Below are 17,303 nucleotides of genomic sequence, written 5' to 3' on the forward strand. Positions count from 1 at the left end.
TCAGCAAGGTGAGTTCAAGCCTGGTTACTTGCAGTAAGAATAGATGACCGCCATTTGCATATTAGAACTGGAGTCGCAATAATATTAAAGCTAGCTTAAGTCCCTTACTTTGTTCCTTTTTGATACAGACATAGATGAGTGTGCCGGAAAGCCCTGTATAAATGGACGCTGTGAGGACAAAGCTGGTGGCTACAAATGCACATGCTCACCTGGATGGAATGGACAGAACTGTCAGCAAGGTGAGGTCATATGTGTCAATGCTAAAAGCCCTTTCACACTAGAGAAAGAATGAGCCGGAATGCCGTCAGAATGAAAATTATTCTTTTATTCCTGGGAATTCGTAGTGTATTCTAGAAATTCTCACTGCACTTCAGATATCTGTGTCCGTTCGTTTTGCTGGCCCGAAAGTTTTTGACATGGTAAAACTTTCGAGGTGCATTTGAAGTGGAGAAATATCGAACGGCGTGCAAAGTGAATTCTAATTGTATTCTAACTATTCTAACTGCAGTATGACAGCATTCTACGGTATTCCAACATTAGTCGAAATATTTTTTTCATTCGATGGAGAACCGAAACGGCAAGCCACTTCAAATCCTGCCAGAATGTGGCCAAAAGAATATCTGGAATGCAGTGAGAATTTCTAGAATACACTACGAATTCCCAGGAATAGAAAGAATTTTCATTCTGACGGCTTTCTGGCTCATTCCGTCTCGTGTGAATGGGATATAAGGTCTATTTGGAATTTCTACCCGATGGCCCCGCATGTGGCACGAATTTTGCAAATACTTCATTCAGGCTGGCTCTGCTTAATTCCTGCTAATTCGGTTTCAGTGTGAAGGCCCTATAATGTACGGAAATATAGCTTTTTATTCTTCTGATATATGATGATTGTATCTCATTCTAAAATTCAATGAAGTGATTATAGAAAATCTATTTGCTTTAAAGATAACCATGGCTAGCAAGCGAAAGGGGGATGGTACTTAGGCTACTTTATAGCTTGGTCGCGAAAAAAAATAAAGATGAAGAAATCTCATTTCTTTTTCACACAGACGTAGATGAATGTACCGAAAAGCCCTGTCGACATGGGCTTTGCGTGAACAAAGATGGCGGATACAAATGTACCTGCTCACCTGGATGGACTGGACAGAACTGTCAGCAAGGTAAATCATATTTGCATTTTGAAATGGAAAGTATGTTAATTTCACATTTTGTTTCTGATCGGCAAATAACGAAGTAATAATAAAGTTAGTTGCTTTTAAAGTATTACGGTTAGATTCATTCTTAACGCTATTTTTGGTACAGATATAAACGAGTGTATGGCCAGAAAGAACCCTTGCCAGAATGGAACATGTGTGAACAAAGATGGTGGATACAAATGCACCCGACCTATTGGATGGACTGGACGGACCTGTGAGTACACATTCTATAGTCAACATCATACCCGCACCCCTCTGGAACAAAGACTATGCAAATATTGTAATTTGAATAGATGATGAATGCCATTTTGTAGTAGAGTGTAGATTGTATACCGTAGAGAGAAATGAACTTTACACGGTTATACAAAACCTATTTCCTAAGATTTATTTCATACACCTGTTAGTAAGTGCTGTAGAAAAATTAAATTCACATTCCTAACGCAACTAGACAAACCATTGATCATAAAACATGATACGGTTCTTTTATCTCCATTATAACAGAAAAGCGAGGAGAAGTTGAATTTATCCAACGATAGTTTCATTTTGTATCTGTTAACTAAATCTTTTCAACAAGTCTTGTTGCGACCTGTACTAAGCCCGGTGTGGCAAAAAATGTGCAATGAAAGTCTTCAATCGTAAAAAGATAATAATTTTTGGCAAAACAATATCCGACCCAGTATGCTCTAAAGTAGGCAATGAATAAAGGCAGAGGTTACATGCACACCACTCTGCCTTGGGGCAAATTTGCATGTATAATCAGACCTGCCTAATGCGACCACTCAATGGACTGGGCAAAAGTGATCACTACAGGCAGGTGGGCTTTAATATATCGGGTATATTTGCAGGCAGTATACTGTATAGGTACCTAATGTGCAATGAGGCTGATTTGTTTGACGTCCCTCCCGGAAGACGATTTCGTGGAATTCTTCGTGAGGCTACACCATCCGGTTGTCCTTGGTCAGTCTCCCATCCAAGAACTGACCGGATCACAAAGACAGCGCTTAGATTTGTTGCTCTATTGTTTCTCACAGCCGGCCCCTGCCAGAGCGGTTGGACCGAGTATAACAACCACTGCTACAAGGTGATGACAGATGCAGCAGCTGACTGGGTTACGTCAAACACATCGTGTGAAGCACTGGGTACAAACCTTGCTTCTATCAGAGACCAGACAGAAAACAAGTTCATTGAAGATCTTATCTCTGGTGGTGAGTGATATGCAGCTCTTTATCACATTCCTCACTGCAATTTTGACTGGTTCACATTGTACTGCAACTATAGGTGTCGCTGCTTGCAGATGCGGTCCCAAACGTAAAGCACATATACGTAATCCTGTAATTGCAGGTCCTAAAAGGATAATCTCCAGCATTTGGATTGGACTACGGATCGATATCCGCACTAAGCATCTGAAGTGGGCGGATGGGTCAGGAACATCTTACACAAACTGGGCTCCAGTATCTACTTTCGTCGGTGCAATTGGAACATTTGACGGTGGACACAGATGTGTCAGTATGTTCTCCAAGGTGCGTTGACTTGTTGTTACCCAGTAGAATGTTGCAAAGTCTTAGGGCCACTAGAACAAATGCTGCTCGAGTCCAAAGAAGCTTTTTGTTGATATACACCTGTGACCGGAATGTGCCTGTAGCTCACTTGGAACTACTGAGGGCTCAGAAATCACGAGCTCAACTCAGCTCACAGTTGACCTTCCAGTTTCAATTAGTTGGTAACTGGGAGACACCACGACCGGTTCAATGGTGCCTCTTTATTCATCGACTGTGTTCAATTTCAGTATTATCATGGATGTATTATTTGTAGCCTCAAATATTATTGATCGAGTTTATAGTTTTTTTTGTGTTTCATTAACATATCCTGCTTTGGAACGAATTATTGCTTTAATCCTTTAACTAGCACAAGTCACATACATATTAATATCTTTGTAATTATAAGTTGATTTTATTTCCTTGCGCCTGCCAGGAAAATATAGCCTGGGTGGAACCCTAATTACTTCCCTCTCTTATTAACTTAGCCATTATAGAACAAAATATAACTTAATGTCATGGCAACATTAACAGCGTATCAGGAAAGTAGAAATGACTACTACCTGTGACTTCATAACCATTTTTGTGTTAATCTTTTTCAACAGCCTACAGATATCTACAGGGGAACATGGCTCACGCGAATAAAGGTGCAAAGAGGCATGTGGAAGAAGTTTCCATGTGAGGCGAAGTTTCCCTACATTTGCAAAGGTCCGAGTAACAACAAGAATAACAGTACTGGTTAGATCTATTGGTCATTGACAGAATATGTTACCATTCGTGAGCACCAAATCTGGCCCAATTTTGATATTTTCTATTGATTTAACTTGGCCACAACACTTCTACAAAAGTTTCTACAAAAGCTGAAAATTGACACCAGCAAGTTTTTCAAAGAGAACTTTTAAACGTGACACTGCGCAAGGAATGATACTGCCCATTGTGAGGAAGAATTAATTTTAGTAACGTTTCATTCCACCTTCTTTGTTTAAGACAAAAAGTAGCTTTACTGTCTGTTTCGTAGCAAACCTATCAGAAATCTTCTTAGTGATCTACATTGCATTGGAAAGACTCAAGAATGTTGTAATGGTTAAGAAGAATCAGTTTTGGTAAGTAAGAAAATGATAAGTTGTGAAGTGAACGTTACTAGAAAGCACTGAATAATGGAATGGAGTGGAATCATTTTGTGAATATCGTGTGTAATGATGATGTTTTATGTATATGTAGAAGATGTGAATATGCATTATGAAACCTTATAATACAGAAGATGCAGGAGTGAGAAGGAGAGAGCCGAGAGAGAGAAAGAGATCTAGAGAGAGACAGAGAGAAAGAGAGAGAGAAAGTTTCATATAGATCTGACTGTGGGCTACATTTGAACACAAAGTGCTGTAATATGCTGAGGCAGTTCAAGTTGATAAGTGGAGATCTATTCTGTGTACTTGATCTATTTCTCAGCTGAAATGTGTCAATTTTTATGATTGTACATGTAGGTGTATTGGTTATGTGACAAATGGAAGTGACCAGAGTACTTGCAAAATCATTCGTAGTGACAGAAATACTGTTAGTACTGCTTGTTCGCTAAGAATCTTGTGATCTTTTGAAATCGCCAAGCTCAGTGAAAATATTGTATGAGAACAAAAAAATATAGTTTGTCATCCAGTAGAAGTACTAGTAAACATAACGTTATAAGTGTAAGTTTCTAATTGGAGTTCATGTTGAAAATGTGATAAATTCACATGAAGTATCTACTAGCCATCTGGACAATAAAGCAATAAAGGCTTTGCCGACGCTTTCATTGTTGTGTGTGTTCTCATTTTACTACGCCTACGCACTACGCATGTAATATTGTCCCTACGGCTTAACTGACAACCTGAAAAGAAATGAGTAACTTACATATGGTTGTATAATGAAACGTATGCAATAGAACAGAAAAAATTTAGAAACTATTCTTATGAAAATTGAAAAAAAAAAGTTATACAGCTCTCCATATCCTCCCTGGGTTAGTGTCGATTGGCTCCGATAGGAATAGAATCATCCCATTTAAAATCCCTACGTCAGTAGGCTGGGTGATTTCAGGTAGTACGTTTATCTTTGATTTGTCAGGTCAGTTGTGAGACCATTTCGCGCCAAGTGACTTGAACAACCGGTCGTTCAATACTAGTACTTACGTACCCTTTGACCCCAACAACAGTAGTCGGGCTAAACCAAGGATAAAACACCCTAATCTAATATCCGTCGATAAGGAAGTATGGACAACAAACTACTATCGCTGTTGGTATATTTCAGACTCAAAAATAAAGGTAAGTTGCATGACGTCTAAATGTTGCAACCACGGCAGGTTGTAATGTGACCATGTGCCATGTGTTTGTGCGTATGTGTATGCGCGTGTTTTTATGTATATGTGTGTTTGTTTGTGTGCGTGCGTTTGTATTTGCATAATCATAAAATAAAACCAATCGAAACGAAATAACTGCACTGTTTAGTCGAACTCTTTGTGATCAGGTGTCATGCGTGTGTGTGTACATGTTTTATGTAGCGTATGTTTTTTGTATATGTGAGTGTGTGTGCGTGTAGAAATTATTCAGAGGGGCGAGTAAGAACAGAAAGAAACAACACCCCGACTCCCGGGATTCGAACCCGCGCCGAACCCGGGCAGCCGGATCACAAATCCAACGTGCTAACCACAACACCAAAAGCTCAAGAGCTGTTGGCGTGGTCAGTTTGGCAGCGCTAGAACCCCACTGTTACACTACTCCCCCTTTTCTTTTCAAGATTCGTCCTCGAATCTCCGAGATCGACATCCCTGTGTGGCACATACTAGCCTGTTACTCACAGGGCCGGCGTGGGAACCATTGTAGAAATTCAGAGGGGCGAGTAAGAACAGAAAGAAACAACACCCCGACTCCCGGGATTCGAACCCGCGCCGAACCCGGGCAGCCGGATCACAAATCCAACGTGCTAACCACAACACCAAAAGCTCAAGAGCTGTTGGCGTGGTCAGTTTGGCAGCGCTAGAACCCCACTGTTACATGCGCGTTTGTCACACTGAAAAGTTTGTATAATCATAAAATAAACTGATGATCCATCGAAACAAAATACATAACTGCACTGTTTGGTCGTAATCTGTGTGACCAGGTGTCATGCGTGTGTGTATGTGTGTGTGTGTGTGTGTGTGTGTGTATGTGTATGTGTATGTGTACGTGTACGTGTGCGTGTACGTGTATGTGTGTATATGTATGTGTATGTGTAATGTGTATGTGAGCGTGTGTGTATGTGTGTGTGTGTATGTGTACGTGTACGTGTACGTGTACGTGTACGTGTATGTGTATGTGTAATGTGTATGTGTGCGTGTGTGTGTGTGTGTGTGTGTGTGTGTGTGTGTGTGTGTGTGTGCGTTTGTATTTGTATCATAAATCATAAAATAAAATAAACTGAAACAGAATAGCTGCACTGTTTGGCCGTAATTTGTCTCCACAGAAAGATGGATGCTGATTGGACTGACATTAGTGCTGTCTGTGATCGTTGTTGCCTTCTTGGCCGCCAACTTTGGCCAGAAGGGACGCCTACCGGTCAGCACGGAACTGCAAAGTCAACAACATGTTGACAGAGCGGAACAACTATACGGGTAAGTAAGAAGATTTGCCAGCTATGTCACGAATAAGTAAGAGATAGAAAGGAAATAACAAACTTAAAAAATATGCTGACAAAGTACTACCCGAGAGTTGTTTGTTTTAAGATCATCCCAGATATTCTTTTAACGTTAACGATAAGGCACAAACTCGTCCATGTATGAATCGCACCTAGTACATTAAGCACGTTTAAGGCTCCGCCTTAATTCGGAAAAACTAGGTCCCAGTTTCGATGACAGTGGGTCAAACCTTCCTGTCTGGTCTTATGCAGATCGTATGTGACTGTACAAAACCGACATATCATATCTAAAGCATTCTTCAATCAAACAAAGAAATAAACATACTCTTAATATATCCGAATGAAAGGTCATCTGTGTTGGTAGATTCCACATTGAGAAATGTTTAAACTTTGTTCCAAAACATTTTTCAATACTCTTAATATATAGTCTATATCAAGAATAGAGACAGTAGAGACAGTAGAGTATATACACTCGCAACATTAACGTTTTGAAAATATGCTGTTATTTTTCAAACAATAGTTCTGGCGGACGATGTAGGGAGAGGACGAACTTCGTGTTTGTGAAGGTGCATAAGTGTGGGTCTCACACCACCACGTGTATCCTACAGAGGTTCGGCTACGAGAGGGGTCTCACATTCATGTTACCTGCCCAGGATGGACCGAACATTGGATACCCACGTAAGTTCTTAAAAGACGTTACAATGTTATGCAGTATGACGTGCGATGGGATTTCTTTGTCAATGTAGACTTTGGTGCTTTTTACGTCATGTAATCATGATTATGCAAATTTTGATGATAATAAGAGTCAACTTTTAAACAGACAATAGGCTAAGAGCCATAGGCTGCAATATAATGATTTTACGAGTCATTTGCATACTGGTTTAAACATGCAGTATTTGGGTATTTTTAAAATAAAATTTGTAATATACAATCATTGTAGAGACTTATCAATCATCAAGGAATCGTGAAATGATTATTTGGCACTATATCATTAAGGTGAAATATCAGTCAACAAAGTATTCACTATGGACTGATCGATGTCTGTTCTGGAAATGCTGTGTCAGGCTGTTTTACAAACGTTGAGGACCGGTTCTGGGTGACTCACAATACTGTAGAAGCCGATTAATTGCACGGTCTATTTGCCAGTGAATTTCGTGCAATTATCCGGATGGTGCAATAATGCGAAGCTATTTAGCTTGACCGCACCAGTTTGGGATTTAGGGATTCCTTGCAGTTAACAGAAGTGTGCGTTAATCAGTTGTGCAATTAACTTGCTTCTACTGTAATAGTATGACTGTCAGCGATGTATGGTAGACACACCAAGTAACGTAAAATGTTACATCTTCACTTATGTAGGTTTTCCTAAGACTGGTGACTACCTGCCATCTTCCAACGGCGTCTTCAACGTAATTGCAGACCACATTCGATACAAGAAGGACATCGTAACGTCTCTTATGCCTCACGACACAGCATATTTTGCCATCTTAAGGCATCCCTTGAGCCACCTTAAGTCAGTTTTTAACTGGAAACACCTTGACAAAATTTTACGAATAAAAGCTGAGAATCCCGTCGGTAGGTTTTTAGACACACCATGGTACTACAGGGCAAGTATCCAGGGAATGGTCAGGTATACAGCAAATTTAATGGCTTATGATATGGGTTTAAACATAGCTTATTTCAAACAAAATAGACCCCTCCCATCAAAATTGAATTTCCCTGGGCAGCACTATGGTAAGTCCCCAAGAATATCTCACATTCAAAATGGTACCAAAGCGGAAAAATATCTCTATCTCCACCCCAAAACAGCAGACATTTTACATCAGTACATCACCAGCATAGACCAGGACTTCATACTTGTGATGATTCTGGAATATTACGACGAGTCGCTCGTCATGCTCAAGAGATTGATGTGTTGGGGCATCAGGGACATTTTGTACGATCTAGACGTCAGAAACAACGAGCCTTATCGCTACAAACACAAGGACTTCACAGAAGTACAGAAAGACAACCACAGACTCTGGAGCTTGGCGGACTACGCTTTTTACGAGCACTTCAACTCTACGCTATGGGAAAAGATTTCATCACAAGGGCCTGATTTCTTCGAAGAACTCTCTTATTTCAAGTTTATAAACAAGGATGTGAACTGGTATTGTAGCATGAAGTTGGAAATCACCTGGACGATACCATCTTCGAATTGGAATGAGGCTTTCGTACTGAACAGAACATTCTGTGAATGGTTAGCGCTGAAACGCTGGCATTGGGATGACATACTCAAGGAAGAGCACATCAAAAAATGGCATAGAAAGTCTTTCTTCAGTTGAATAATATAAATATATGATAATAGATAAATATATCATATCATATAATTCATATATATAATATCTCGAGGAAATACATTAGGCGTGGTTTACGTCTCATTACAGCCATACAGTAGAAGATGGCAAAATGCCCTAAAAAGCTAACTGTTTCGAAGTCCAAGATGCAGCTATTTGCGCATGATTCGGGCTACAATAAAGCGACCAGCTAGTGGTACAGTCCATGTGCCTACCCTGTTGTTTACTTGACAAGAGCTATTCCATGACTCGTCGTACAGGATATGTCTGGAGCCTTGGGGCAATCGTATCAATAACCATAGGGAACCTTATGCTTCATCACGTTCCCACTAACATGAAGGAAATTGGTTTCGGTGTGTTTTTTTAAAAATGCAGTGGTTCATTTCCTTCATCATAGACAGCACGGATGGCTTTTAGTCGTTTAACTTAAGGTCACAGTAAGTAAATTTTATGGATGACATCCTCTGCAGACTGCAAAAATAGTGAGATAGGGCGAAAAAAAACAAGATGGGTAAAAAAAAACAAGATGGCTAAATTTTCAAAAAAGACACCATAAATGTTTTAAGAAGAGTTGAAGTGACAAAACATGGTAGTACTGACGACAAATCATTCATTCCTGTATTCAAGAAGTGAACTAGTGTAGTAAAAGTGACACTAGTGTGGTAGACTGGTATCACTTACCAAGTTGGCAACTTAACTTATGACTTCCATAGTGAAGTATATAGTGAAGTACTATAGTGGTGCCACTTTTCCAACTATCCAGTTGGTTTCACTTCTATAACTACAATCATGGCTACCTCGCTAATGTCACTCCTACAAGTACAATCATTAGGCTCCAACACAACATGCTTTCCCATTTTGGTACTTTCTTGTCATGTTGACCATCTCCGAAGAAGAAAAAAATCTTGTTTTTTTTTTTAAATCAGGCAAAAATTAGTGAGTGCGCGGATGTCATCCATAAAATTTACTTGCTGTGGCCTAAGTTTAGGCTCTTGATCGTATGCATATGATTTGACAGTTCTTGAGTATAGACTTAGCGGTAAGTGTATAGACCTATTTTTTTTTTACCTGCCGACGTTTCTGTAGTCCTTCTGCGGTCTAGTCTTCATCTGGTGAATGATAACTGACATGATTCTTCTCACAATCGCCTCAAGGAAGCAGACATAGTAATGAAGTACGTACTACTTCCTAACGTTGCCAAGTGACAGGAAATTTGTTGTGTTCAACATCCCGTCATGTACCCACCTGATGAAACTATTCATTGGTAGATACAGACCAACCCATTGAGAGAGAGAGAGAGAGAGAGAGAGAGAGAGAGAGACAGAGAGAGAGACAGAGAGAGAGACAGAGAGAGAGACAGAGAGACAGAGAGAGACAGAGAGGGAGAGAGACAGAGAGGGAGGGAGAGAGAGAGACAGAGAGAGAGAGAGACAGAGAGAGAGAGGGGGGAGAAGGGACGACTAAAACTCAGGGAAAATCGTCACCATATCAGATTTCACAACCATGTAACACGAGACTAAGGTCTACCAATACGCAGTTATATAATTATGCTTGTCATAGAAAAAGTTTTGGCCCTTTCATAGATTTTGGCTATTACAATCAACAGATCTTGCTCAGTGGTAAAAAGTAGTGGAAGCTACCTGTAACAAATTCCAGCTCCATCCGGTTGCTTGGGTAACGGTGATTTTTTGTGCATTTTAGACTGGCATTCTGTATTATCTAGACTCAGGTCTGTATTCTCATAATTTTCAAATACTATGGTTAAAAGCTAAGGTCTGCCTCTTCTCCTTTTCTTCTGAGGCAGGTGCGCGATACGCCTCCCAGTATGACAAAAACAAGACTTCATGTATTGCACTGGTCCCAAACCATGACAACCGCAAACACGAAATTATCCTCTGGCCATGGGTACGGGTACCTGCCACAGACAATTCATTATCATATAGTGACGTATTTGTTTTTGATAGGTCTTGGCTTCATTCAATTATACATACGAAAACGGAACATATTGAACAGTGTTGTCGCACCTCTCAGAAGTCACAATGACACGAAGCAAGACGCTAGTCCTGCTTTTTCTTCTTTCAAACCATTTACGTTTGGTGGTGCATGAGACAGCGTTTCGCTGTCCAAACAACTGTTACATGGACGACGTTGGTTGGGGAACAAGCCAAGGTCTTCACTGTCACTGTCCGGATGAAAATGGGAAAGCTTCACCCTGCAGCTGGGTAGGATACGGAGGGACGTACAGTTTCCCTGTCTGTCTCGACACCATCCCAACTGATTTTGACAAAGAGACTCAATCAATCGTCATCAAGCATCTCCGTTCTGCGACCATCCTGGAACGGTCTTTCCCCAACACTTCACGTCTTCACCTCCTCAAGATTCAACAGTCAACCGTTTCCGTGGTCCAGCCGGGGGCTTTCAAAGGTCTACCGATGGTGACAGTGCTCTATCTTGATGATAACCGCATCAAAAGTCTAGGTATGTGGAAAGAAGCTTGCTTTTCAGCTTGTATGTAATTCGGCAATTTCCCTCGATAGTAACTATGCTACGAAAACAACATCTGAAATGAATGACTGTGGGTGGAGTGGGGTGGAGGGGCTAAAAAGTGCCCGCGTCAACTTTGACGTCGTATTAAATCCCGAACGGCTTGAGGTAAGAGAACCAAACTTGGTGCATTTTCCTAAAGTATTGTTAGCAATCATTTACACCAAATAGAGTAGATTTATCATTTTCGTGCTGCCATGACAACGGGTTTCTGAAAGGAATATTTTACAAAATTGACTAATTTTGGCGTAAACGATGGGATTTTAAAAAAATTTTCTCGCTAAATTACACTTGTTCTAATATATCTTTACTGTTACAAATTTTGATGTAACACTTATAGTCAGATATTCATGATTTATGCTATAAATGTGACAATGATAAGAAACCCTTGATTGTTATTTTGTGTGATACGGGTCATGGTATGGAAAAAGGCCATTCTGGATAGGATTAAGTAAAATTGTCAGCTTCAATTCAGAAAAGATGAAAAAAATTGCAAGTTATAATTGAAATTCTATTCCTAGGACGAGTTACTGCACAAGCTGCATCATATGTGAAATACTGTACATCGAAAGAAGCAGTGGAAGAAGAAACACATTTTATTTCCAAGTGTTCATTCAACCAAAACCGAAAGAATCACTTTGTTTAGAGAATTTCAAAGCCACAAAGATTTATCCCAACTTCCCCACACTCACAGACGAACAGAAAGTCACTTTTCTCTTGAAATAGCAGAACCCACAAATTGTTGAAAAGGTGGGGCTTTTAGTCTCCCTCTGCTTCCAAAAAAGAAGTCAAACCCAACCTGTTTAGAAAAAGCCAACACTAGTATTAGAGTAGAATATTGTTTATAACTGTTCACTGTCATTTGTATATCTTTTATGTTTATACCATGCACTTGTAATTAGCCCTCTTACAAATAAACTTCTTTATTATTATTATATTTCATTTTACCACCGGTGCATCAAAAGGCTGTCGTATTAGATATATTTGCCAACACTATTTTGATACGATGGAAAATCAAACCATTTTTCTCCTACACAAGTGTACTTCATTTTCGGTCCTGATACCCCTGTCACATTTTGTGAAAACCGATCGGACGACGATTCTGGGAGCTCTAATTCACAATTTCCACCATTTCGATGTGTTTTTTCTGTGTTTTTCCTTCTTTTTAGAGCCCGATACTTTCATCGGACTTGAGACTCTAGAACAGTTGTTCCTGGGAAAGAATGGCATTTCCAGCATATCCCAGTATGCTTTCCGTGGACTCCCCCTCCTTGACTCACTACGGCTGTCCCAAAACCAATTGAGGTCTCTGCCAGTTGACGCCCTTATTCAGCCTAAAGCATTGTTGTTGGCAAACCTGCACAGGAACCTCATCACTACTATCGACAGCAATATCACGCGTCTGAAGGAGAACCCGCATTTGAGCCTTATGATAGGGTCTAACAAGCTGAGATGCGACAAGAATCTGACTTGGTTAATCTGGAATCTACCAACCCTGGACCAGATATTGATAAACTCTCGGAAGTACATGAGATGTGCATCGCCGCCCGATCTGCGGGGAACTTATCTTCACACCTTGAGGAAGTGTATTCATCATGCAACCCTGGGAGATGGAGTGGCTCCAGGCACAGCTGAGCTACAAGCCAACAGGTGTATCAGCCAGACCAACACGAAAGATACTGCGCCCATTGGCAATGTAGAAACGTCCATCACGACAACTACTGCCAACACAACTACTGCCAACACGCTTTCAGTCAGTTTTCAGACTGTCTCCATGGCCACGTACATGTACCTGTACAACGAAACCATCCCCACTGAGAGTTACATGGATATGACGCACACAGGCTCCATATCTAGCTATACAACAGAAGCAGATATCATAGTCCTTTTGGGAAACGAGGATGACGGCACGATCTACATGTATGTCATCGTCACAGCTGTCGTTGTACCACTCTTATTTTTGTTGCTGGTATCAGTAGTTGTACATACCCTGCACTACTGCTATCATCGCTCAAATATGGCAGCTGACATCGCTCCTACTGGAGAAACAGATGGAGCGCCTGCTTCTGTGGAAACAGAAGAAAGCCAAAACGTCAAGCCGTACGCACCTTTCTACTGTGACCCGGTTGGAATGGAAGCGTGCGCGTCTGCCACCAGACGACCAGCCTATGTGGATGACGTACCATCAGAGGACAGTGTGATTCAGCCATACGCAGTGGCCTATGAGGAATTTTCTGCGAGCGACCAAAGCGATCAAATTCACGCGTACGCAGTTGCCTACAAAGAAGACGCTGGGCCAGACCTTTAGCCACATGCACAAAAAGAACAGACACTGAGGTTTGAAGACCGGATAGTAACCCACCTATTATTTGATATTGGCTTTTAAATTGCATAATTGGGGGGTCCAAACGCACAGCACTTACTCTCCGCCCCAAGGGCAAAAATCACGACCACAGCATGTCCAGAACACGCGTACGAGATTTGAAAAATTGAAGTTCCCCCTGCAGTACCTTTAGCAAGCCGTTAGTCCATTTTCGACTAAGGCGGGGCACAGAGGCCCTTGAGACTAAGCGTCATGACCATGCTGAAGAGAGAAGGAGGAGGAGAAAAGAGGCAGCTGACCAGACCGTCTCCTCTGCCCAGTTCACCTGCCAGCAGTGCAGCAGAGTGTGCAGGTCTAGGATAGGACTGCTCAGCCACATGAGGGCCTGCAGACCATCCAGAACTTCCCACGAATCCTCGACGACGGGGAAAGAGCCATGATGATGAGTCCATTTTCGAACTTGACCTTTGTTTTTACAACCCCGACTTACCTATCAAACATCATCAGGGTCCATCCAAGGCTTCTCGAGTTATGCTGTTACATGTTAACAGACAGACAGTTAGACGTACAAGCCTAAAACATAACCTTGCCATTCTGGCAAAGATAATAATAAAAGTCGGAGCAAGAAGCGACTGTATATAGTGTATGATAAAAGTCGGAGCAAGAAATGACTGTATATAGTGTAAATAAACGTTGGAGCAAACTACTATTCAGATGGTACCCAGACTACATTATACACGCGTTTTAAACAAGCAATTTGCAAATGCCGAGTGTGGAACTCACGGTTGAATGGACACCCTGCAACAGCTGGTTGTTATATGATTGGTGACCGCTCCATATGGGAACGTACATTAATAAGTAAAGGATTGGCATTTTGTTTGCCTACTCATTTCTATTACTCTTACAAGTGGTTTGTGCTAAATCTTTGTGAACTGTCCCAGACCGCATGACGAGAATGGTGTGAAACGTGTCACAAAGTCACCAGCTGGTGCCCGGTATGACGTGGCTTTCCAGTCGGCACAACTTGTACGTCCGAGAGACAATTATTTTTACCGGGAGAAACGGCTTCTGGTATAAGTAAGGTAGGTCGTTTTTCTGGCTGCCAATGGCTTTCGACTAATTGTAATATTATAACGCTAGTAGCTGAGTAATCAATGGTAATAATACTTTATAATGTTGAGCTTCAGATTTTATATACTTTTGTGGGCCGCCACAATTGCATGTCTTGTTGTACATTATTGTGACCGGGGATGAGATATTTATTTCATAGACTAGTGTGTACAAATGTTACAAAAAAATCAAATGGCGTCATCAAAGCTACGAATCACAAATCAGTATCAGATTCTAAACCTTGAAAAATAAGAGTTGAATTGTAACATCTGTGGTGAAAAGCAGTTCCAAGACTGCTGTGTAATAATAGGCTAATTGCTGAAGCAAAATATCGCCATCTTCATGATTTGTCTGACTGAGAATATATTACTTCATTTGAAGCGTTTTCCACCTTTGAGTTAGCTCAAATACGAATGTCTACATATAGGGGAAGTGGACATATGAAGCAAAAGTCATATCAATAACATCCATCATGATTATGTCCCAAACAGCGCGATTTTCAGTCAAACATGCCAAAACTTGACATGTCGCATTTCCTTGTAGTCAAGCCAGAATGGGGAAGAACAACAAATCTGCAGAGCTAAGGAAGCGAAAACAAGAAAAGCAGGAAAATGGTGCAAGTCACGTGACCAATGACGACGACAAAAAGTCCGACATGCCATCAAGAAGAGGGTCTGCAACAAGGCATGCCGGGAAGCCTATCGACACGTTATTCTATGTAGCGGGTGCTTTTCTCCTTGGAGCGATTCTTATGGCGTTTCTTAATGGCCCAAAGGAAAGCCCCAACTTTCCAACACAAACGTCCGACACCAAACCAATAGAAAACGCGGACAAAATTAAACAGCCAGAAAAAGAAGCCAAGTCTTTCCTACCTCCTAAACAAGAAAAAGCAAACCAAGAAAGTATAATCGAGCAAGACTTTAAGAGACCTTGGTATCATTACCCCCGTGTGACCGACAAAAGCGCAAAGATACCCAGAAAAGCTGAGGAATTACGTCCTGATAAAGTCGACCTAATAGAAGAGAGTGACGCAGCAGGAGGATGGAAGCCTGCAGACAGCGAGACCAGGCAGACACTGTCGACGTCATCATGTCTGATTGACAGACACTACGTAGATGACGTCACTCCACAAATGTTCAGAGACAACTTCAGGTAAAATAGTTCTGATCTCTTTCGTCATGAGATACATGGAATGAACCTTTTAGAAAGGAGGCAGATGTTTCGTGTATAATTAGTTCTAGATAACGTTTGCCATACATTTTTGAAGTATCTTATTGTCGTACAATAAAGTTATTCTTCTATGATAAAGGAAGTGGGTTTGTAAAGATGCCTGATTGAGAAAAGATTGAATACCTTACATCACTTTCCGTCACACTTATACCATTCAAGATACTATAAATTAGTTATTCAATACTGTTTGGAACATGTTGCACTGTAATAGCTGTAGTAATAGATCTATGCCTTTTCCCAAGTTGTTTTAACACTAAGAATCTTCCATTTCCCAGGTATAAAAACCCGCTCATCATCAGGTTCCGGAATGGCGCCTCAGGGTGGATAAACACACAGGAATGTGGCAAACAGAACCTACTGGAGAAATACTCCGGCTGGACCGTCCGATCAGGTGAGAAAAGGGATGGAGGGTAGGGGCAGCTATTAGGTGAGAGGGTATGAACAAACTTGGAAATGGTAAATGGGAAATGTACTGTGGTAAATGAACAAGTGACACTGTGGTAAAAAGTCAAGTGGTTGCTACCCATGAGCTTTTGAATGCTTTATGTTGTTTGCATATGGTCCAGGTCCAATGGTCAAGGCAAACCTCTATGGTCATCTTAAAGCCGGTGTGTTACGCCGAACGGCGGTTATATACAGATACAGATACAGAATGGCATTTTTGGCAACTCCTCAAGGACATTGCCGATTTCTGTTTGCTGACTTTGTTGTGAGTTTTGTGTACCAGGAACTGCCAAATGCACCACCTGTGACATGATTATGTTAAGATATAGGGCTGACGGATATATATACGTGTTTGATACAGGTACATCTTTAGACATAGTGCGTTACGGTGGTGTAGGAGACAACGAGACGTCTTTCTACGAGTTCCTATCGACTATGGCAGGGCAGAAGGATGAGGAGCCGCGGTTAGTTTGCTTTGTTTTGCCGTTTAAGCGTAAAAATATTGCTAAATCAAGACCTGAGTTGTTGGGAATAACTTGCTTTTAACTTAATTTATGCAAATACGTTCCATACTAAAATAAGCGCAAAAAAGCTTAATTCTCATTTCTATTTTAGACAGATCTGTGACAGGGATTTTTACCGAGACAGCCACCTGGACCAAACAGTCAATCCCCCTGCATTTCTTTCGGTAAGTTTCAAATGAAACAAACTTCTTGCTTTTTTATAAATCAATCTTGGGTAGCATTAACTGTCATAATGCCACCGGGTGCCATAATATCGCCTACAATGTTGTACATGTAGAGGCCTTCTCAAGTTTGTCTGACACATTAAAAGTTGAATTGTATCTACCCCTCAGGGTTACTGCATTAGTACATCTCTTTAAATCACGTTTAATTCAGTATTTTTTCCAAGTGTGGCTGCACCCCGGTGGAGTTATGAGAGTAAA

The 17,303-nt window shown here is 41.0% G+C and overlaps 3 protein-coding genes across 3 annotated transcripts in view; all 3 read left to right on the plus strand.

Annotated features, from left to right (window-relative positions):
- Positions 1–4,372, plus strand: part of LOC118430111 (snaclec agkisacutacin subunit A-like) — a 5,171-nt gene extending 799 nt beyond the window's left edge. Inside the window, exons 3-6 of the mRNA XM_035840821.1 lie at positions 129–239; positions 2,228–2,401; positions 2,538–2,716; positions 3,337–4,372. Of these exons, the coding sequence (XP_035696714.1) occupies positions 129–239; positions 2,228–2,401; positions 2,538–2,716; positions 3,337–3,474 (602 nt within the window). The 3' untranslated portion in view covers positions 3,475–4,372. The remainder of the gene's footprint in view (positions 1–128; positions 240–2,227; positions 2,402–2,537; positions 2,717–3,336) is intronic.
- A 527-nt stretch (positions 4,373–4,899) lies between these two features.
- On the plus strand, positions 4,900–9,176 carry LOC118430791 (galactose-3-O-sulfotransferase 2-like). Its single transcript, XM_035841813.1, has 4 exons — positions 4,900–5,025; positions 6,203–6,350; positions 6,894–7,051; positions 7,730–9,176. Exons 1-4 carry the CDS (start codon positions 4,974–4,976, stop codon positions 8,692–8,694), a joined length of 1,323 nt encoding a protein of 440 aa, XP_035697706.1. The 5' UTR covers positions 4,900–4,973; the 3' UTR covers positions 8,695–9,176.
- A 5,371-nt stretch (positions 9,177–14,547) lies between these two features.
- LOC118430112 overlaps positions 14,548–17,303 on the plus strand; it is a 6,518-nt gene continuing 3,762 nt past the window's right edge. The window contains exons 1-5 of the mRNA XM_035840822.1: positions 14,548–14,655; positions 15,227–15,835; positions 16,189–16,304; positions 16,719–16,821; positions 16,973–17,045. Of these exons, the coding sequence (XP_035696715.1) occupies positions 15,237–15,835; positions 16,189–16,304; positions 16,719–16,821; positions 16,973–17,045 (891 nt within the window). The 5' untranslated portion in view covers positions 14,548–14,655; positions 15,227–15,236. The remainder of the gene's footprint in view (positions 14,656–15,226; positions 15,836–16,188; positions 16,305–16,718; positions 16,822–16,972; positions 17,046–17,303) is intronic.

The sequence above is a fragment of the Branchiostoma floridae genome, chromosome 14 (genome assembly GCF_000003815.2).
Source record: "Branchiostoma floridae strain S238N-H82 chromosome 14, Bfl_VNyyK, whole genome shotgun sequence".
Taxonomy (NCBI): Eukaryota; Metazoa; Chordata; class Leptocardii; order Amphioxiformes; family Branchiostomatidae; genus Branchiostoma; species Branchiostoma floridae.

Excerpts from the sequence above, each read along its gene's own strand:
- LOC118430791 (XM_035841813.1), top strand. The coding sequence starts at position 4,974 with ATGGACAACAAACTACTATCGCTGTTGGTATATTTCAGACTCAAAAAT. Across the intron at positions 5,026-6,202 it reads TTTCAGACTCAAAAATAAAG|AAAGATGGATGCTGATTGGA; the intron begins GTAAGTTGCATG and ends TTGTCTCCACAG. Across the intron at positions 6,351-6,893 it reads AGAGCGGAACAACTATACGG|TTCTGGCGGACGATGTAGGG; the intron begins GTAAGTAAGAAG and ends TTCAAACAATAG.